The 18,173-nt window shown below is 37.7% G+C and overlaps 1 protein-coding gene across 1 annotated transcript; it reads right to left on the bottom strand.

Moving 5' to 3' along the window:
- Positions 1-1,187: 1,187 nt before the first annotated feature.
- Positions 1,188-13,215, bottom strand: LOC136240917 (uncharacterized). The gene is made up of 4 exons (XM_066031981.1): positions 13,071-13,215; positions 12,871-13,011; positions 5,856-6,009; positions 1,188-1,389 (listed from the first exon to the last, which is right to left on the bottom strand). The coding sequence occupies exons 1-4, from the start codon at positions 13,084-13,086 to the stop codon at positions 1,293-1,295; spliced, it is 408 nt and encodes a 135-aa protein (XP_065888053.1). The 5' UTR covers positions 13,087-13,215; the 3' UTR covers positions 1,188-1,292.
- Between the last annotated feature and the right edge of the window lie 4,958 nt (positions 13,216-18,173).

The following is an 18,173-nucleotide window of genomic DNA, read 5'->3' as shown; positions in this document are numbered from 1 at the left end:
ACAGACAAGTCACACAGCTATGAGAGTTTAAAGTCACACTGTAGAGAGTTCAGTTACAAATAAATCATCCTCTAGATCTAGAATCGAACTACACAAGTCACACTGTAGAGAATTCATCTGCAAACATATCACCCAGTTTACCCCAATCAGTGGCTAGAGGCCACCATAAGTAATGGTGATGTACTACAGTTTATAAAATGCAGTAGTTACTATATGTTTTGCTACATTTTGGTGCAAGGATTGTACATTTTACTTTAAAATTTTGAAGAGTCTTGAGTCTATATTGCTAGCCTATTATGACATTTAAGAGATTAACTATGCTTGAAATCATGCCAGCATAACTGGCATAGGCCTACAACCACTACTATTTTGTTTCTATATGAATAACTGTTACTGTATTTGAAGTAATATGTTATTAGCCTTACATTTGCAGGCTGCAACTACAGTATATCATTACAAGGAAAAATTAGGAATTTTAAGTTCGATTAGGATCATAGAAAAAAAGTAGGTAAAGTAAATTAAGTCAGTGGCCATTATGCTTCACTTCACTTATGTTCAGTCTATTACACAGTGTTACAATGAAGAACAGTATGAGAAGCATCTCTGCAATCAATCTATAGTTAGTCCCTACGGAAAATACAGGTGATAAGCATAGCTAATGGCCAGCACAGCCACAAGCCACATCGTGCTATCACAAACTGACACCTTGTGTTGGTAGAGAAAAGAACTGGTACACAAAGGAGGACAAAGGCAAGTCCAAGGTACATGTATTGTACATACTGCAGTTGGCGAGAAGGACGAAGCGATGTCAAACAGTAAAGAAATCAAGCCCATAGCCTTATCCATTGTCGAGATGATATGAAGCATCAGTCAGTCAGTCAGTCAGTCAGTCAGTCAGTCAGTCAGTCAGGCAGCATAAAATTCACTTAAATAGGAAAAATTAAAAATTTCATAGAAACTTTAATTTTTAGGAGGGTTTGGGATTGTCTGAAGACATTTTTGGGGTTGGCTGTGCCTAACCGATACTATTAAGCTGTCAAGAAGGGAAATTGAGGCTGCTTTTTAGGATCATATTTAGCTGGAAAAGTACAGTTCTTTATCATTCCTAATATACAGTACTATCATACAGCATGACAATGCCCCAACCTTAGTGGGGCATAAAGGCAATTTATAGAGAACAATTGATGTACGATTAAAACTAATTTCATGCAATATTTTATCAACAAAAGCTATCACTCAGTCACACACACTCTTCAGTATATCAGACTAAATTCATTTCTTAGTCATACTCTTCAGATTCCTTCTAACTGCTGGGGAGTCTGACTGTTGTCCATCTCAAACATGATACGCCATACTCCATCGTCATCCTTATGCCAAATAACTGCACTACTATATAAACATACGAGCATAACATGATTATAGCACTTATGCATTTATGATCCATGCAAAAACAGAAAGTCTGTAAGAAGGTCTTTAAGTAAAACTAGCAGACAAGAAATGGCTGCTATGATGATAATATACATCGTTTGTGTGTGTGTGTGTGTGTGTGTGTGTGTGTGTGTGTGTGTGTGTGTGTGTGTGTGTGTGTTGTGTGTGTGTGTAATCCAAACATGGTTTTTGTGTACTATAAAAATAATTTTTAGTATTTTACAAACCAGCACCACAAATTAAAGTGAAACTAAGGAAACAAAACTGAATCATTTGAATGACATGATTCTATCTAAATTATTCTGGCATAATTTTGAGAATAATAGGTCACCAATTTCGTGAGAATTTATAGGATGGTTACAGACATAATTTTAGAATTATTGGACATCCACGAAAATAATTGGTGGGGTGTGTCTTTTTTTGATTAGCTATAAGAAAGAGTTTAGCTACTAAGAATGATAGGAGTGCTGTGGAGTACTGGCTGAACAGAGGATGAAAAGCCTCTAAAAAATTGATATACTCTAATAGAATGCTCAAATACTCTAATAGAGCAGTCAGATCGTTTCGTGTTAACCATATTACTGCATGATTATCTGCAATTCTGATACTTAAATACCTTATAACAGTGTATCTTCTTCAAGTCTTTGAACATATATATTTATATCATTTTGTACCCTTAGCATGTAGCTAGACTAATAGTTGAAAACACTTGAATTATTACTGCAGATATAGCTTTTCTAAGTCTGTTGTAGCTATACTTATGCAGGGGTGGATCCAGGGGGGCTAGTGCCTCTCCCCTTCAGATTTTTTAATAGTGTTGCTCATTGAACATAGCTAGGCACTTTAGATATACTTGAAGCAGTTTTTATGTAGTTTATGACTATGTGTAATATAATAAATGCGTCTGTAGCAAATTGTTACCATTGACATAGCACAAGGGGAACTAGGTGGGATAGAGCACCCTCCACATTTAGAAATCGAGATACTCTAATAGAATAGTCATTTACTCTAATAAAACAGTCAAGAGTAACATAATTATAAAGCAATGTTTGTTGTTTTAAACAACTAAAACTAGTGCTGAAACGATTATTTGGTTATTTGACTATTTGGTCGGAATGACACTATTTGATTCATTAACACACTATTCGAATAATCATTAGCACTTTGCACACTGTATTCAAATAGAAAAGCCAGCCTTGAAACATAAGATTATGAATGAAATGATGTATATATGTGACCAAATTTTAGAAAACCATCAATATCTGCACAATTTTCAAAATGCATTTTATTTGTTCTTTGTTTTCTACAGGGACAGAGGAATGGACTAGTGAAGTTTCAGCTTCAGAAGTTAAGCAGTGTTGGAAATACAGTAGACCCTCGGTTATCCGACCGTCGTTTATCCGAAATTGGAAATGACTGTTCTATTAGAGTATTTTAAGTATAGGTGTACGTTCTATTAGAGTATTTCAACAGAGCTATGTATATATATGTATGGACTTCAGTTATCCGAACAATTCACTTATCTGAACACTTTTATCATTGCCTGAGAACAAAGGGGTTCGGATAACCTAGGGTCTACTGTACAGCACTAGACAGCCGGACGAGCAAATAAATTGATATGTACAAAAGCTATTGAGAAAAGAATCTATAGGCGCTTACATAAACCATCATAACTTACTGATACAACGGCGTATGGAATTGAATCTTCACTCATTGTGTTCGACATGAATTTGTGCATCCACCAAGGTATAGTTTTTGTCCCAGGCATGCTTCTTTGTTCGAAAAGGAAGGCATATTCACTGAAAAATGATTGTCGATAAATTCTTCGTTACTGCAATGTAAACAAACGTCTGTAACTTTGAAATCCTTTTGTGTATGGAGATGAAACAAAGAATTTTGTACTCCCTATGAACAGGCGAACACGATGATGCCCAGGATGTATCCATTGGAGGCTTAATTCGCCCACCAGTGAGGCGATAAAAACTTGCATAATTTTTTTTCTGGAGCTTGCATTTTTTACCCATGGTTTTTAAATGTGTTTTATTACAAAAGTACTATTGTGCGTATATCAACGGTTTTCCAAAATTCGGTCACATATGATGTAAAAATACTATTTTAGAAAATATGGAAATAGTTCTTAGGCTTTACCTTGCTCCCTAACAAAAGGTTTCAGTACTTATTGAATAGAAGTATAACCTTAAAGAATAATCAAATATTCGGTTGTTTTGTTAACAACTATTTGGATAGTAAAAATTGCCATTCGTTTCAGCACTAACTAAAACCTATTCTAAATGACTTTATCCATGCCATAGTGACTATAGAAATTCTCTGGAGATGCAACTGCACACCAAATGCCAGGATTATCTATATGCTTAAATTATTGTGATGCTTGTGCAGGGGACCTAATGCTAACTCTAAAAAATTCAACTCAAAATTAGCATCAAAAACAATTTTTCAAAATTTCATTATAGATTTTATAGCTACTACAGCTCAGTAGCATTCATGCTTCCAGCATTGAATTTTCATAAACATTTAGTCAAATTATTACACAATGTTTAAGTTTTCAAAATTTCATTAGGGAGCAGTTTAAACTGATTCTGTATGCTTTTTAACTCAAAATCTTCCAGTGTTTGAACTATCAACAAATTTAGTCAAAATTGTCACCAAATTCAATCTCGGACCATTAATTTTTCTAAATTTCCTGGGGGAGCATACCCCTAGACTCCCTAGAAAGCTCATGCTTCGTATTTTTAGCAAAATCCTGGATCTGCCCCTGTTATGGCTAGAAAAATGATGTGTTAGATGGTATTCTTTGCATAATATGGCTATATGTGACTGGATCTTGGAAAAACGATCCAAATCGCACATTAGAAGTTTCGAGATAAACGGTTTTGAAGAATTCGAGTCAAGCCAGCATAACTCTCCAGGGATAGCAAATACGCGTATGAAATTTACACTAAATTTAAGATGCATCAATCTGTTACCTTTCAGACCACTTTCAGTACTTGTAGCTGCTTGTAGAGTTTCCCACCAAATCAGATAGAAAATCTGAGCTGTTGGACGAGCGAAGTGGTATCACGAGTGCTCACAAAGGGGCGGGGGCGGGGTGGGCAAGGGCCAGACCTCACTCAAAATGGAGACAGGAGTCCAGAGACAAGATTACAGGGCTGTGCTGGCTCCTTAGTGGTAGATATGTAGCAAAATCTACACAAAAAAACGTCTGGCCAACATTGTCAGGCTGTCCACCAGTGAACCACTGATTCTTGCCAAGCCTGGTCCTTCACAAGGCCTAAACCGCCATTTGAACTCTACACAGCCCCCAGAAAAGACGTCTGTTGAAACCAGCCTCAACGTAGTTTAAGTGGTACTGTTTGTCAAAACTACTAGTACAATAGTGTAGCTAGCTATCCACTGGTGGTGTTAGTTTGATTTTGCCTAATGTGCGATTTGGATCGGTTTTGTAAAATCTGGTCACATATTAATTATTTAAAAACTAAATCTTGAAACCTAAGCGATCAGCCACAGAAACGCAATGAGAATTTATTATGGAATAATAGGCTAAATACAAAAATAAAAAAGAATAATAGGAGATTTTTTTGGGAAATTCTGGAAGGAAATAATAGATAAAATGTTGAGCAAAATATGTTCAGGCCTAATCTAAAACCAAGCCTGCAGTCATCACATACAAATGATAGCTACACATGTAACCCACCAGCTGTTTTACAAAATTCTATTTAGTTATAAAAACATACTGGGTAAAAATATGTGTGCCGCATAAAAAGCTATACACATTTGAATCACTTTGGTATTCATTCAAAATCTATGCACCATCGGATTCACTTGTTTATGGAGAGTAGGAAACCTTTTGTTCAGGATTCATATAGCATGGATATGGGCTTTTGTTTACGATGTAGTAAAACTAAACAATATACCATCATCATTTCTTTGTTGGAATGGCCTTCTTTGTTCACACGAATACTTGATCAATCTGTAAGTTCATGGTGAACAGACTGAGAAAAGTCCCATCTTCATACTTTGTTTCAGTCACGAGTTACGATAAGTCCCTGTAATTTATTTGCCGTATTGTTGTTTCTGTACAAATCAAATTTGTTGTTGTTCTGTCTAACATTACAACTCTAAGAATATTTATTATATAAGGCTGAACCTTTGGCTGTCCACTTCTTTTTACTATAGATAACAGAGAAACAATAAATTGGAATCCGAGGAATGTGTGAGAATTAATGGTTTGCTCAGCCGGTCATATATGTGTAATATCAGTTATCGGACAATTCCAAGCATCACTGTACTAAGGTGACTGTCACCAAAAACACTTGGAGGAGACCTGGACATTTGTAATGTAGGTAATATAGAGCTAATGTTTCATATATTATATGATTGTCATTATAAACAATTTTAGCAATGCTTACTTCATTGTGTCCATTACTTTGTTGTCTTTATCTATCAGCTGAGTTTCACATGTGTCTAAGATATAACATTCACCCATTGGATGCAGTTCTTCTTTAGAAGTCTTAAGTTCTACAACTCCAGATTTTGAAAATTCCTCAGCTATTTCTTTCAAAGCTATAAAATAGATATAAATGTTTTAAAGACTTTCACTAAGCTCTTGGAGAGAAAGATAAAGCATTAAACGTATAGTTACAAATGTTTGACGGCCAAACAAACAGAGAACAGCACTTTGTACGTAGAACATAGTAATATTATTGAGTCTGAAATGTTGTAGCTCACTACTACACAATGCAGCATGAACACAGTTACTATGGTGATACACATGCGCATGTGCCTCTCGAGTAATAAAAATATGCATAAAATAATGAGATTGTATATTAAAAGTGTTGAAATGAGATATATGATCTCATGATGCTTAAAATTGTTGAAATTGGCTTGTCAGTGAGAATTTTAATTTAACTGACCCATGACACTATCCAGTGCCTTGTGAATATTATCAATATCTCATTTACTAAACTACCAGAAGACTCGTTGATATAATTCGTAACCAGCTCATAGTAGCTAGCACAGAACCGGTCACTAGTTATCTATGACTCCATCAGTTTTGCTAAATACATCTTCAAACAGCTTACTGCAATTAATGCAAAACCATGGTCACATTGCATTGTGCACTTAGGTTTACATTTACAACAATTGTACATAGTCTGACCCATACACCAGCTGCAGGGTATTACATGGAACAAGCATAGGCAGCTGTGGGATTTTTGGTGACTGGTTTCTGATCAGGAGCATAGCTAAACATTTGCAAAAAAGGCACTTGACCAGTTTATGGAAACCTCCCTGGAGCCACTCTTGACAAGTGCCAAAATTTGTCATATCATATTGTAGGGTAAGTAGAATGCGAGGAAAATGGGAACAGAATGGGAACAACTCACGGAAAATGCCTGATAAAGGTCATCATAAAATTATACAGGTTGGACAGGTCGGATTTTACAGCACAATGTTTCTTTGTGGTATTGTTTGGACCCCTTAGCTAAACGATTGAAACACTCTAATAGAGCAGTCACCTGCAATAAAATACCCTAATAGAGTAGTCAAAAATGTTTTGCTAACTATCCAACCAGGAACCCACATTGATGACCTGTGAATTGATGGACTACAGCTGTCATAGATAAGTATATCAACTAACCAAGTCACCAACATTGAAAGTTAGCTACTCCTTTGAAACCATAAATATTCAACTATTAAATATTAAATTAATACTGATATGAAACTGAGATTCACAAGTATTCTAGTTAACTAACAGTGTCTATTATAGGATTCAACAACTTCATCTATACTGCTTTCAGATATGAAGTCATATGATGGGAGTATGCATGCTGGTATGCTTGTCAAGCTGAAGTGGCTTCAAGGGTGTCCCATGACTGTTCATATGGTCCTTAGTCTAGCCATGCACCTACACATACTTCAGCTGCCACATACCCATCATGTGACTTTTTCCTGCGATTGCAGGTACAACTTCCCACATCTATATGCAGGCACTGTCAGTTAAGTAGAATTCTTTTGTAAGCTTATAATTTATGCTATAATGGTTTAAATTTCAAGGGAGTAGCTAACTTTCAATGTTGATGAATCTATGACAACTATAGCCCATCAATTCACAGGCCATCAATGGTGGGAAAGGTAACAAAACATTTTTGACTGCTCTATTAGAGTATTTTACTACAGGTGACTGCTCTATTAGAGTGTTAATGCTGCAAAATCCAACCTTATGCTGTAATATCAATGGCATGATGACCAGTGTTGGGAGTAATGCGTTACGTAATCAAACAGTACGATAGTACTGTTTAAGTAGGGATCGGGGTGGATTTGGCGCGCGCCTCAAATTTCGATCCCTCAAAAATCATCCTAGAAATATCTCACACAGCAAATAAACCTTTTACTAAAGAGTCTTCAAGTTTCTAACTTTATTTCTAGCGTTATATATCAGGAAACGACTAGAAAAGTGCTGGAATTATGTTTCTAAAAAATCGTTAAAACAGAAATTTTTGTCTGCCTGCCAGTCTGCCTGCCTGCCTGACCACATTCGCAAGGCTACAGGCCAAACGAAGCAGCGAAGGATCACCATTCTTTGCCACAATATTTAACTCGCTGCTGGGATGTGCCTTTTCGGGTTCCGACGAGTGTCTGCCTTCTGCGCTTTGCCTTTCCTTTTATCTTCAATTACGGATCGTCTTCTTCTTTTCCAGTCACGGAGGCATTAATAATTCGTATCGACACTTTCCTTAGAGCAGCCGTATTCGGACGCCACAAAACTAATAACGGATTCCGTACTGTAAGGGCAAGTAGATGCCTGTATAGCAACACTTGCAAAGCGATCAAACAGCCTAGTGAAGTAAGAACACACTGCCACGCCCTTATCAATCAGAGCGCGCGCTCGTACTTAACGATCAGTGGACCACGTCCATTATTAATGGTCCAGCTGTAACTAATTGTAGAAAACAGGAGATAGAAACCCTGCATGCATTTCAATTTAGTAATTGAGCAGCTTGCATAAAGCAAGCAGCAAGATCGAGATACTCTAATAGAGCAGTCAGTGCCAAAGATCAATAATAGCTATATACCTATACCAAAAAAAGTTAACAAACTAGTGAATTTAAAATTGTTAATTTAGAAATGGAAGTAGGGATCAAGCGATAAAAACTACTGAAACAAGTGATTTGAATGATGGCAACTATTACAACATAGCTTTGTGGGGAAATCCCTACTTTGGCATTGAACATTATGGTGACGTGGTGAGATGCCAATGTAAGGATTTCCCCACAAAGCTATGTTGTAATAGTTGCCATCATTCAAATCACTTGTTTCAGTAGTTTTTATCGCTTGATCCCTACTTCCATTTCTAAATTAACAATTTTTAAATTCACTAATATTATTACTTTTGTGGTAACTAAGTAACATAACGAAATACGCAATAAAAATGGCTAATATAACTCAAGTTACTTTACTTACAAATGTAACGTGTTACCTAAGTAATATAGTTACTGTAACGAGTCTAATATTACATAATATTATTACTACAAGAATTAAGTAACGAAGCCTACTGAATGAAGCTTATTCACCAGCTTTTTATTTGCACATTGTCCAACAACGCAATCACGTCATGTGATAAAGCGGTAGTTTCACATGTCACAGCTTAAGGCTGTGGACACAAAGTAATATAATATGTAATATTATTATAGTTACTTTATTTTATGGGTAATATGTAACTGTAACTAAATAGTTCAGTTGCAAGTAATATGTAACTACAGTGTAGTTACTTTTACAAAGTAACTTGCCCAACACTGATAATGACCTTTATCAGGCATTTTCCACTGGTTGTTCCCGTTTCTGCTTTCCATTCCTGTTCCGTAGAATTTTACTCACCCCATACTGTAAACACTGTTTCTAGTACAATAGAATTATGTGAAGCTTCACGCACTTTTTATTGTTGCTTCGTATGGTATGCGAAGGGTCAAGGTAATCGCGCATGATATACATTGTTAATATCGCTATAAACCAAAGGGTTTTAAAAAAAACAACCAAACATACCATCTTAAAACTTACAATTCAGTTATCTAGTAAACCCCATTCAGCTGCTAGATTTGTATTGGGTCTATTGAGGTTCATGTGAAATACCAAGTGGAAATATGCAATTAAAGCAATAATTTTACATAGCGCCCTCTCAAAAGTATTGCAATAACTACGGTCAGTCCACTATTGTTGATACAACTAATGTTATTCATGCTCTAACATCATTACCCTGGCAGACAACACCAGCTGTCATCATGTGATTACTTCTTTATGGAGAGACACATAGACACATAGTCTCCACAGTTCTCTAAATAACTTCATTTCAATCTGTGTACCATGGATCTTCAAGATTTGGTGGAGGTGCTATAAAAACTATGATGCTTCTTGTATCCCACAAGTCAAATGTACTGTTAACAAGGTTATAAATATGTACAATTTACATTTTCATAACCGACAAGCACAAGTAAGCTGCATGTAGTTAACACCTCAAAGCCTATCGAGTTGTGACACTACAAATCCTCAACAAATAACACTGTCTTTGTAAGGTTACTCTGTGGTATTTAAGATATTCAGTTACAGTATTCATGTCTGTCTCCATTACCTACCAAGTATTGGATTGCACAACAAATTACCACATTACATGTTACCACATTACCTGTTACCATGTTACATCACAAACACAGCAACACTACATCACAAACACAGCAACACTATATCACAAACACAGCAACACTACATCACAAACACAGCAACACTATATCACAAACACAGCAACACTACATCACAAACACAGCTACACTACAACACAGACACACTACAACACAAACACAGCTACACTACATCACAAACACAGCTACACTACATCACAAACACAGCTACACCCATCATCTGTTGCAGACAAACGCAGTTGTAGCTAGCTAAATAAAAAGAATAAATTATTAATATACAGAAAGTTCAGGTTACTTGCACTAAGGCACTCAGTAATAATATGCAGCACCTGGTGACCTTTACCAAGAGTAAATAACCCTTGCCTTTACCATATAATAGGGAAGGTGCTATACTGTAGAATGCTCTTCACATTCAGCTATTCTGTAAATATGGTAAGAACATTTGTAGCTTCATAATTCTATTGTACTGTTACACAACAAGGAGGTTTTTGGTGCCCATTTGTGTGGAGTTTCTTGGGGTTCCTATAATGGTGCAAATTTGAAAGTCATGGCTTGTGTTGGCAAGTCATTGATACATACTATAGTTGAGCATAGAGATAGAGGAGTGAATTATTATGTTGCCATAACTTACAACTGTATTCTTATACTATTATAGGTAAAATGAAACACACAAGAGATATACCAACTGGCAAACGCTTCGTTTCTCAGTCCATGAATTGGAATATGAATATTATATCAATTAGAATATAGCCAGACCTAGAATCTTGACATTAAAAAAATCCATGCAATCTAAGCATGTAAGTCATAGGAGTCACAATATCTGCAAAATTTCATTTCCATTCCCCCGAGACAACCCACATAATTATTATAAGCTCTGCATCTTGTACTTGTGCCAACATGATAATAAAATACAATATTTCTACGACATCCTGTTATGTGGAGTGCTCATCCCCTACAGGGTGTGACCTTTGTGTAACTGAATTATAGCTGTTGAGGGGGAACAAAAAGGAGGAAAGATTTTTTTTAAAAACAAGCAACAAGCAAACTGTAGATGCTTTGCCATCAAAGATTTGATCAGACAGCTACAAATAAAGCCAGGGACTATGCAGTATAAATCATGAACAGTATAAGGAAATTTTTTTTGGAATTTTAAGCGATCACAGAAAAAAGTAGGGAAAACAAGGGAGGTCGCCTGTACCTGTAGATGTTATGGTTTTTCCTTATACTTGTTTTTTATTTTGTAACATAACCAGGCCTTAATTTAATTTTTAAGGTGCCAAGGACAAAGTCCTTACATATTCACAAATGTACAGACATAGAGTCAAATTGTACAGACATGAGCTAGAGGAGCACTTCACACTGCTGGAATTGGAATAGGGAGTTTCCATTAAAGGTTTTGAGGTTAAACACAACCACATAGCTGCAACATATCACCAGGCTGTGGTCTAGTCTGGCGCCGCCCGCCCCTTCGCATAAAGTAAGGGTCTGGTGAAATACAAATACCTAATCATTTCAAAAGGAATTCAATTAGACAGCGCAAGTAATGCTTGTTACGTCAGATGATTGCACTTCAATTCGAACAAAAGCATTGTGTTGCCAAGGCGATTTCTGTGTGAACATCATTGGCATGCACTAATTGGCTAGGGCCAAATCTGGGCGCTAGAAATGATTTAGTATCTGTATTTCACCAGACCCTTACTTTATGCGAAGGGGCAGGCAGCACCAGACTAGCTGTGGTCACTACAGCTGCTGGTGATAGCAGTACACAAAGGGGAAGTGGCACTGGTAAATCTTTGGGTTGGGAAAATGTAGTATCTCCTAGCAACCAAGTGACAGCTATGGTTAGCACTACAAACAAACATGCACACATCAGCTTTTATGGTACCACTATTGGTTTTGCAAGGACATGTGTGTCTGCCCAAAACTAATCCTGTACAGACATTGTGCTAATTGTGCAGATTTTGTTGACCACACCTTAATTTAAGGCCAGATAACTATGACTGGTGAACCCACATATGTTGTATCAAGAGTTCATGATATTTAGGTATGAACTCTTGGTTGTATCAAAAGAAAGAACAGCGCCATGCTTAATGTTTTTGTCTGAACACATGCCCACTATCAGTTACTGACTTGAAAGTGAAGTGGTCATTACGCTTCACCGTTACTATGCTCAGCCCATTACACAGTGCTACAAATGAAGAACAGTAGAAGTACCGCTGCAACTAATCAGTCACCATGGAAAATATGGATGACTTCCATTTATAAATGTACTAGTACAGTAGTGAAGCCATTATGCACCACCATGAATCAACACCTTAGGCTGTCAAAAATAAATGGGACACAAATGAGGACAAGGGTAAGTCCACAGAGCATGTATTTATATGTACTGCAGTATGCCTGAAGCAACATTGAACAAATAACGCCTGTAGCTTTAATTGTTAACACTTGTCTGAAGGCATTATAAGTCAGGTCTGGAATTAGAAAATTCAATTGAATATCATTTTGAAATTTTATAGCAAATTGATTGAAAGCGTTTAGGGTCATGCTGAAGACACTTTGGGCTTGGTACCTAACCAATACCACCAAGGCACCAGGAAAGTATTGTGAAACTGGTTTAGGGTGATATTAATGGCCTGCCTTCCTAGTATGTATTGTACTTTTAAAAAATGCATGACATCTCCATGACTGCATGATCCCTTGTTACAATCTGACACTTCAGTGCCGGGTAACTCACCAGCTCGTCCCTTTACCGGTGCACTCCCAGGAGGAATCATTGTACAATCCTCAGTGTGGAGTTTGAGAATTGTGTTATAGTCCTGATCTTTATATGCAGTAACTGCCTTCTTTTGTGCCTCCTTAATTGCATCCAAGTTAGCTGTAGGTGTTGTCAATGTGACTAGTCATTGAAGTTATTTAATTACGCAGTATACGCACCTTGAGGTATTGACATCTTGATGGATACCGGACTAGGGATCTCTTGCAAACAGCGTCTTAGCGGAAAGCGACCAATTCACTAAATCCCTGGGGTCACGTGACCTGGGTTTTAGGTTATGCGCCTCTAAAATCTCGCTATAATTTTATTTAGCCATTTCACAGGAAGACAGAACAAGAAAGTCTTTTCTCCGTAGTATGAATGAAAAATCGTTTTTCCTGTATTTATTTGTAGGCTGGTTACATAGTGCCGGCAGTCACGTGCATTGCGATAATTAATTATTCAGTGTGAATTTGCGCAGTTTAAAAATTGCGCTGCGTACTTTGTGAATTGATAATTTCTGCAGTACTTTACTGGAGTTAGTATTATTAAGACACACGGTAGTGTGTCGTGCGGCCCAAGAAGCCGGCGCGCCACACCCGTGAGTATATTGACAGGAAGAACGAAAACGTCATTTTCACACATTTGTATCTCAGTGATCACTTATCCGATTGGAACCAAATTTGCTACACAGTTGCCCGCCAGCCATGGGAGTCTACGTTCCAAATTTGAAGGAAATCGCTCCAGCCATTTCCGAGATACGAGCTGCCAAAGTTTCGTTGTTTTTTTTCTTCGTTTTTTCGCACACTTGCAAAAATTGCTATAACAAGCAAACGCGTGCTCCGATCGCCATGAAATTTGGCACACAGAAAGGGAGTCCAACGGCGAATCCTAGCATCAAATTTGGTACAAATCCGATGAATGGTTCAGGAGTTATGACCGATTATTCGCGTAAAACAAGATCGATTTGTTGTCACGCCTACAGGGTAAACCGCTTCATGGAATGAGTTGAAAATTGCTATGTAGATGGAGTAACCATCGTAGGAGTGCCTTTTGGTGGTTTGAAAGGAATCGAGATAAAGACCACAGAGATATGACACAAAACCCAACCTGTGTCACAATTACGCGATCGATTTTTACGAATAAAATAGTATTAGTTTTCACGCCTACTAGGCAAACCGCTTAGAGCAATGAGCTGAAAATCGGTGTATAGCTGGAATAATCTTCATAGAAAGTCCTTGCAGTAGTACAGAAAAATCGGATTACAAACCACTGAGTTATGATTCTAAAGCCAACTCCGTGTAGCAAATGCGAGATCGAGATACTCTAATAGAACAGTCACCCTAATAGAGCATTCGGCTAATTTATTTACTCCATTATAGAATTTTATTACATCACAAGTTGTTCTGTAGGGAGTTCAGCTGCAAACAGTTAATCTTATAGACAGTTCAGCAAGAAGCAAGTCACCATGTGGAGAGTTAAGCAAATAATATCACTATAGAGATTCAGAACATTACAAGTCACACTGAAGAAAGTTCAGCTATAAACAAGTCATGCACCCTGTAGAGAATTCAGCTACAATTAAGTCACTCTCTAGAGAATTCAGCTACACAGAATTCAGCTACACACAAGTCACTGTGGAGAGAGTTCAGCTACAAACAAATTACCCTGTAGAGAGATCAGCTACAAATAAAACACTTTGTAGAGTGTTCAGCTACAACAAATCAACCTTTAGAGCGATCAGCAATGAACAAATCAACACAAATCTACCTGTAGAGAGATAAGCTAGAAACAAATCACTCTGTAGAGAGTTCAGCTACAAAAAATCACCCTGTAGAGACATCAACTAGAAACTAGACACAATGTAAGGAGTTCAGCTACAAGCAATCACCCTGTAGAGAGTTCAGCTAAAACAAATCAACCTGCAGAGAGATCAGCTACAAACAAATCACCTTATAGAGAGTTCAGCTACTAACAAATTACCCTGTGGAGAGATCGGCTACAAACAAATCAACCTGCAGAGAGATCAGTTACACACAAATCAACTTGTAGAGAGATCTGCTACAATCAAATCACCCTGTAGAGAGATCAGCTAGAAACTAGACACAATGTAAGGAGTTCAGCTACAAGCAAATCACCCTGTAGAGAGTTCAGCTACAAACAAACCAACCTGTAGAGCGATCAGCTAGAAACAAATCACCCTGAAGAGAGGTCAGCTACAAAAAATCACCCTGTAGAGATATCAGCTAAAACAAATCAACCTGCAGAGAGATCAGCTACACACAAATCAACTTGTAGAGAGATCAGCTACAAACAAATCACCCTGTAGAGAGATCAACTAGAAACTAGACACAATGTAAGGAGTTCAGCTACAAGCAAATCACCCTGTAGAGAGTTCAGCTACAAACAAACCAACCTGTAGAGTGATCAGCTAGAAACAAATCACCCTGAAGAGAGGTCAGCTATAAAAAATCACCCTGTAGAGATATCAGCTAGAAACAAATCACCCTGAAGAGAGGTCAACTAGAAACTAGACACAATGTAAGGAGTTCAGCTACAAGCAAATCACCCTGTAGAGAGTTCAGCTACAAACAAACCAACCTGTAGAGCGATCAGCTAGAAACAAATCACCCTGAAGAGAGGTCAGCTACAAAAAATCACCCTGTAGAGATATCAGCTAGAAACAAATCACCCTGTAGAGAGATCAACTAGAAACTAGACACAATGTAAGGAGTTCAGCTACAAGCAAATCACCCTGTAGAGAGTTCAGCTACAAACAAATCAACCTGTAGAGCGATCAGCTAGAAACAAATCATCCTGAAGAGAGGTCAGCTACAAAAAATCACCCTGTAGAGATATCAGCTAGAAACAAATCACCCTGAAGAGAGGTCAGCTACAAACAATCATCTTGTAGAGAGATCAACTACAAACAAAACACTTTGCAGAGAGTTCAGCTACAAACAAATCAACCTTAAGAGTGATCAGCAACAAACAAATCAACCTGTATAGAGATCATCTAGAAACAAATCCACCTGCAGAGAGATCAGCTACAAACAAATCAGCTTGTAGAGAGATCAGTTACACACAAATCAACCTGTAGAGAGATAAGCTAGAAACAAATCACCCTGTAGAGAGTTCAGCTAAAACAAATCATTCTGCAGAGAGATCAGCTACAAACAAATCACCTTATAGATAGTTCAGCTACAAACAAATTACCTTGTAGAGAGATCGGCTACAAACAAATCACCCTGCAGAGAGATCAGCTACACACAAATCAACTTGTATAGAGATCAGCTACAAACAAATCACCCTGTAGAGATCAGCTACAAACTAGACACAATGTAAGGAGTTCAGCTACAAGCAAATTACCCTGTAGAGAGTTCATCTACAAACAAATCAACCTGTAGAGCAATCAGCTAGAAACAAATCACCCTGAAGAGAGGTCAGCTACAAAAAATCACCCTGTAGAGAGAAACAAATCACCCTGAAGAGAGGTCAGCTACAAACAAAACACTTTGCAGAGAGTTCAGCTACAAACAAATCAACTTTTAGAGTGATCAGCAACAAACAAATCAACTTGTAGAGAGATCAGCTACAAACAAATCAACCTGCAGAGAGATCAGCTACAAACAAATCAGCTTGTAGAGAGACCAGTTACACACAAATCAACCCGTAGAGAGATAAGCTAGAAACAAATCACCCTGCAGAGAGTTCAGTTACAAGCAAAACACCCTGTAGAGAGTTCAGCAACAAAGAAACCACCATGTAGAGGTTCAGCTGCAAACAAATCACCTTATAGAGAGTTCAGCTACAAACAAATTACCCTGTAGAGAGATCGGCTACAAACAAATCAACCTGTAGAGAGATCAGCTAGAAACTAAACACAATGTAAGGAGTTCAGCTACAAGTAAATCAGCCTGTAGAGAGTTCAGCTAAAACAAATCAACCTGCAGAGAGATCAGCTGCAAACAAATCACCTTATAGAGAGTTCAGCTACAAACAAATTACCCTGCAGAGAGATCGGCTACAAATTAATCAACCTGCAGAGAGATCAGCTACACTCAAATCAACTTGTAGAGAGATTAGCTACAAACAAATCACCCTGCAGAGAGATCAGCTAGAAACTAGACACAATGTAAGCAGTTCAGCTACAAGCAAATCACCCTTTTAGTGAGTTCAGCTACAAACAAATCAACCTGCAGTGAGATCACCTACAAAAAAGCACCTTGTACAGAGTTCAGCTACAAACAAATTACCCTTAGAGAGATCGGCTACAAACAAATCAACCTGTAGAAAGATCAGCTACACACAAATCAACTTGTAGAGAGATCAGCTACAAACAAATCATCCTGCAGAGAGATCAGCTACAAACAAATCACCTTATAGACAGTTCAGCTACAAACAAATCACACTGTAGGGAGATCGGCTACAAATTAATCAACCTGCAGAGGGATTAGCTACACACAAATCAACTTGTAGAGAGATCAGCTAGAAACAAATCACCCTGTAGAGAGATCAGCTAGAAACTAGACACAATGCAAGGAGTTCAGCTACAAGCAAATCACCCTTTAGTGAGTTCAGCTACAAACAAATCAACCTGCATGAGATCACCCACAAAAACGCACCTTGTACAGAGTTCAGTTAAAAACAAATTACCCTGTAGAGAGATCAGGTAAAAGAATTCACCTTGTAGAGAGTTCAGCAACAAAGAAACCACCATGTAGAGAGTTCAGCTGCAAACAAATCACCCGGTAGAAGATCAGCTAGAAGAAGTCACCTTGTAAAGAGTTCAGCTACAAAGAAACCATCATGTACAGAGTTCAGCTACAAAGAAACCACCATGTAGAGTGTTTAGCTGCAAAAAATCACCTATAGAGAGTTCAGCTAGAAACAAATCACCCTGTAGAGAGATCAGCTAGAAGAGGTCACCTTGTAGAGAGTTCAGCTACAAAGAAACCACCACATAAAGAGTTCAGCTGCAAATAAATCACTTGTAGAGAGTTCAGCTACAAATAAATCCCCCTGTTGAGGGATCAGCTAGAAGAAGTCACCTTGTAGAGAGTTCAGCTACAAAGAAACCATCATGTAGAGAGTTCAGTTACAAACAGATCACCCTGTAGAGAGATCAGCTAGAAGAAGTTACCTTGTAGATAGTTTAGCTACAAACAATTCACCCTGTAGAAAGATCAGCTAGAAGAAGTCACCTTGTAGAGTGTTCAGTTACAAAGAAACCATCATGTAGAGAGTTCAGCTGCAAACAAATCACTCTGTAGAGAGTTCAGCTA

Source organism: Dysidea avara, chromosome 12 (genome assembly GCF_963678975.1).
Source record: "Dysidea avara chromosome 12, odDysAvar1.4, whole genome shotgun sequence".
In the NCBI taxonomy this organism is placed as follows: domain Eukaryota; kingdom Metazoa; phylum Porifera; class Demospongiae; order Dictyoceratida; family Dysideidae; genus Dysidea; species Dysidea avara.
Note: the sequence above shows the minus strand (reverse complement) of the source record. Positions and strands in the feature narration are given on the sequence as shown.

Excerpts from the sequence above, each read along its gene's own strand:
- LOC136240917 (XM_066031981.1), bottom strand. Across the intron at positions 6,010-12,870 it reads ACCGGTAAAGGGACGAGCTG|CTTTGAAAGAAATAGCTGAG; the intron begins GTGAGTTACCCG and ends TCTATTTTATAG. Across the intron at positions 1,390-5,855 it reads AAAGTAATGGACACAATGAA|TAGTGCAGTTATTTGGCATA; the intron begins GTAAGCATTGCT and ends ATGTTTATATAG.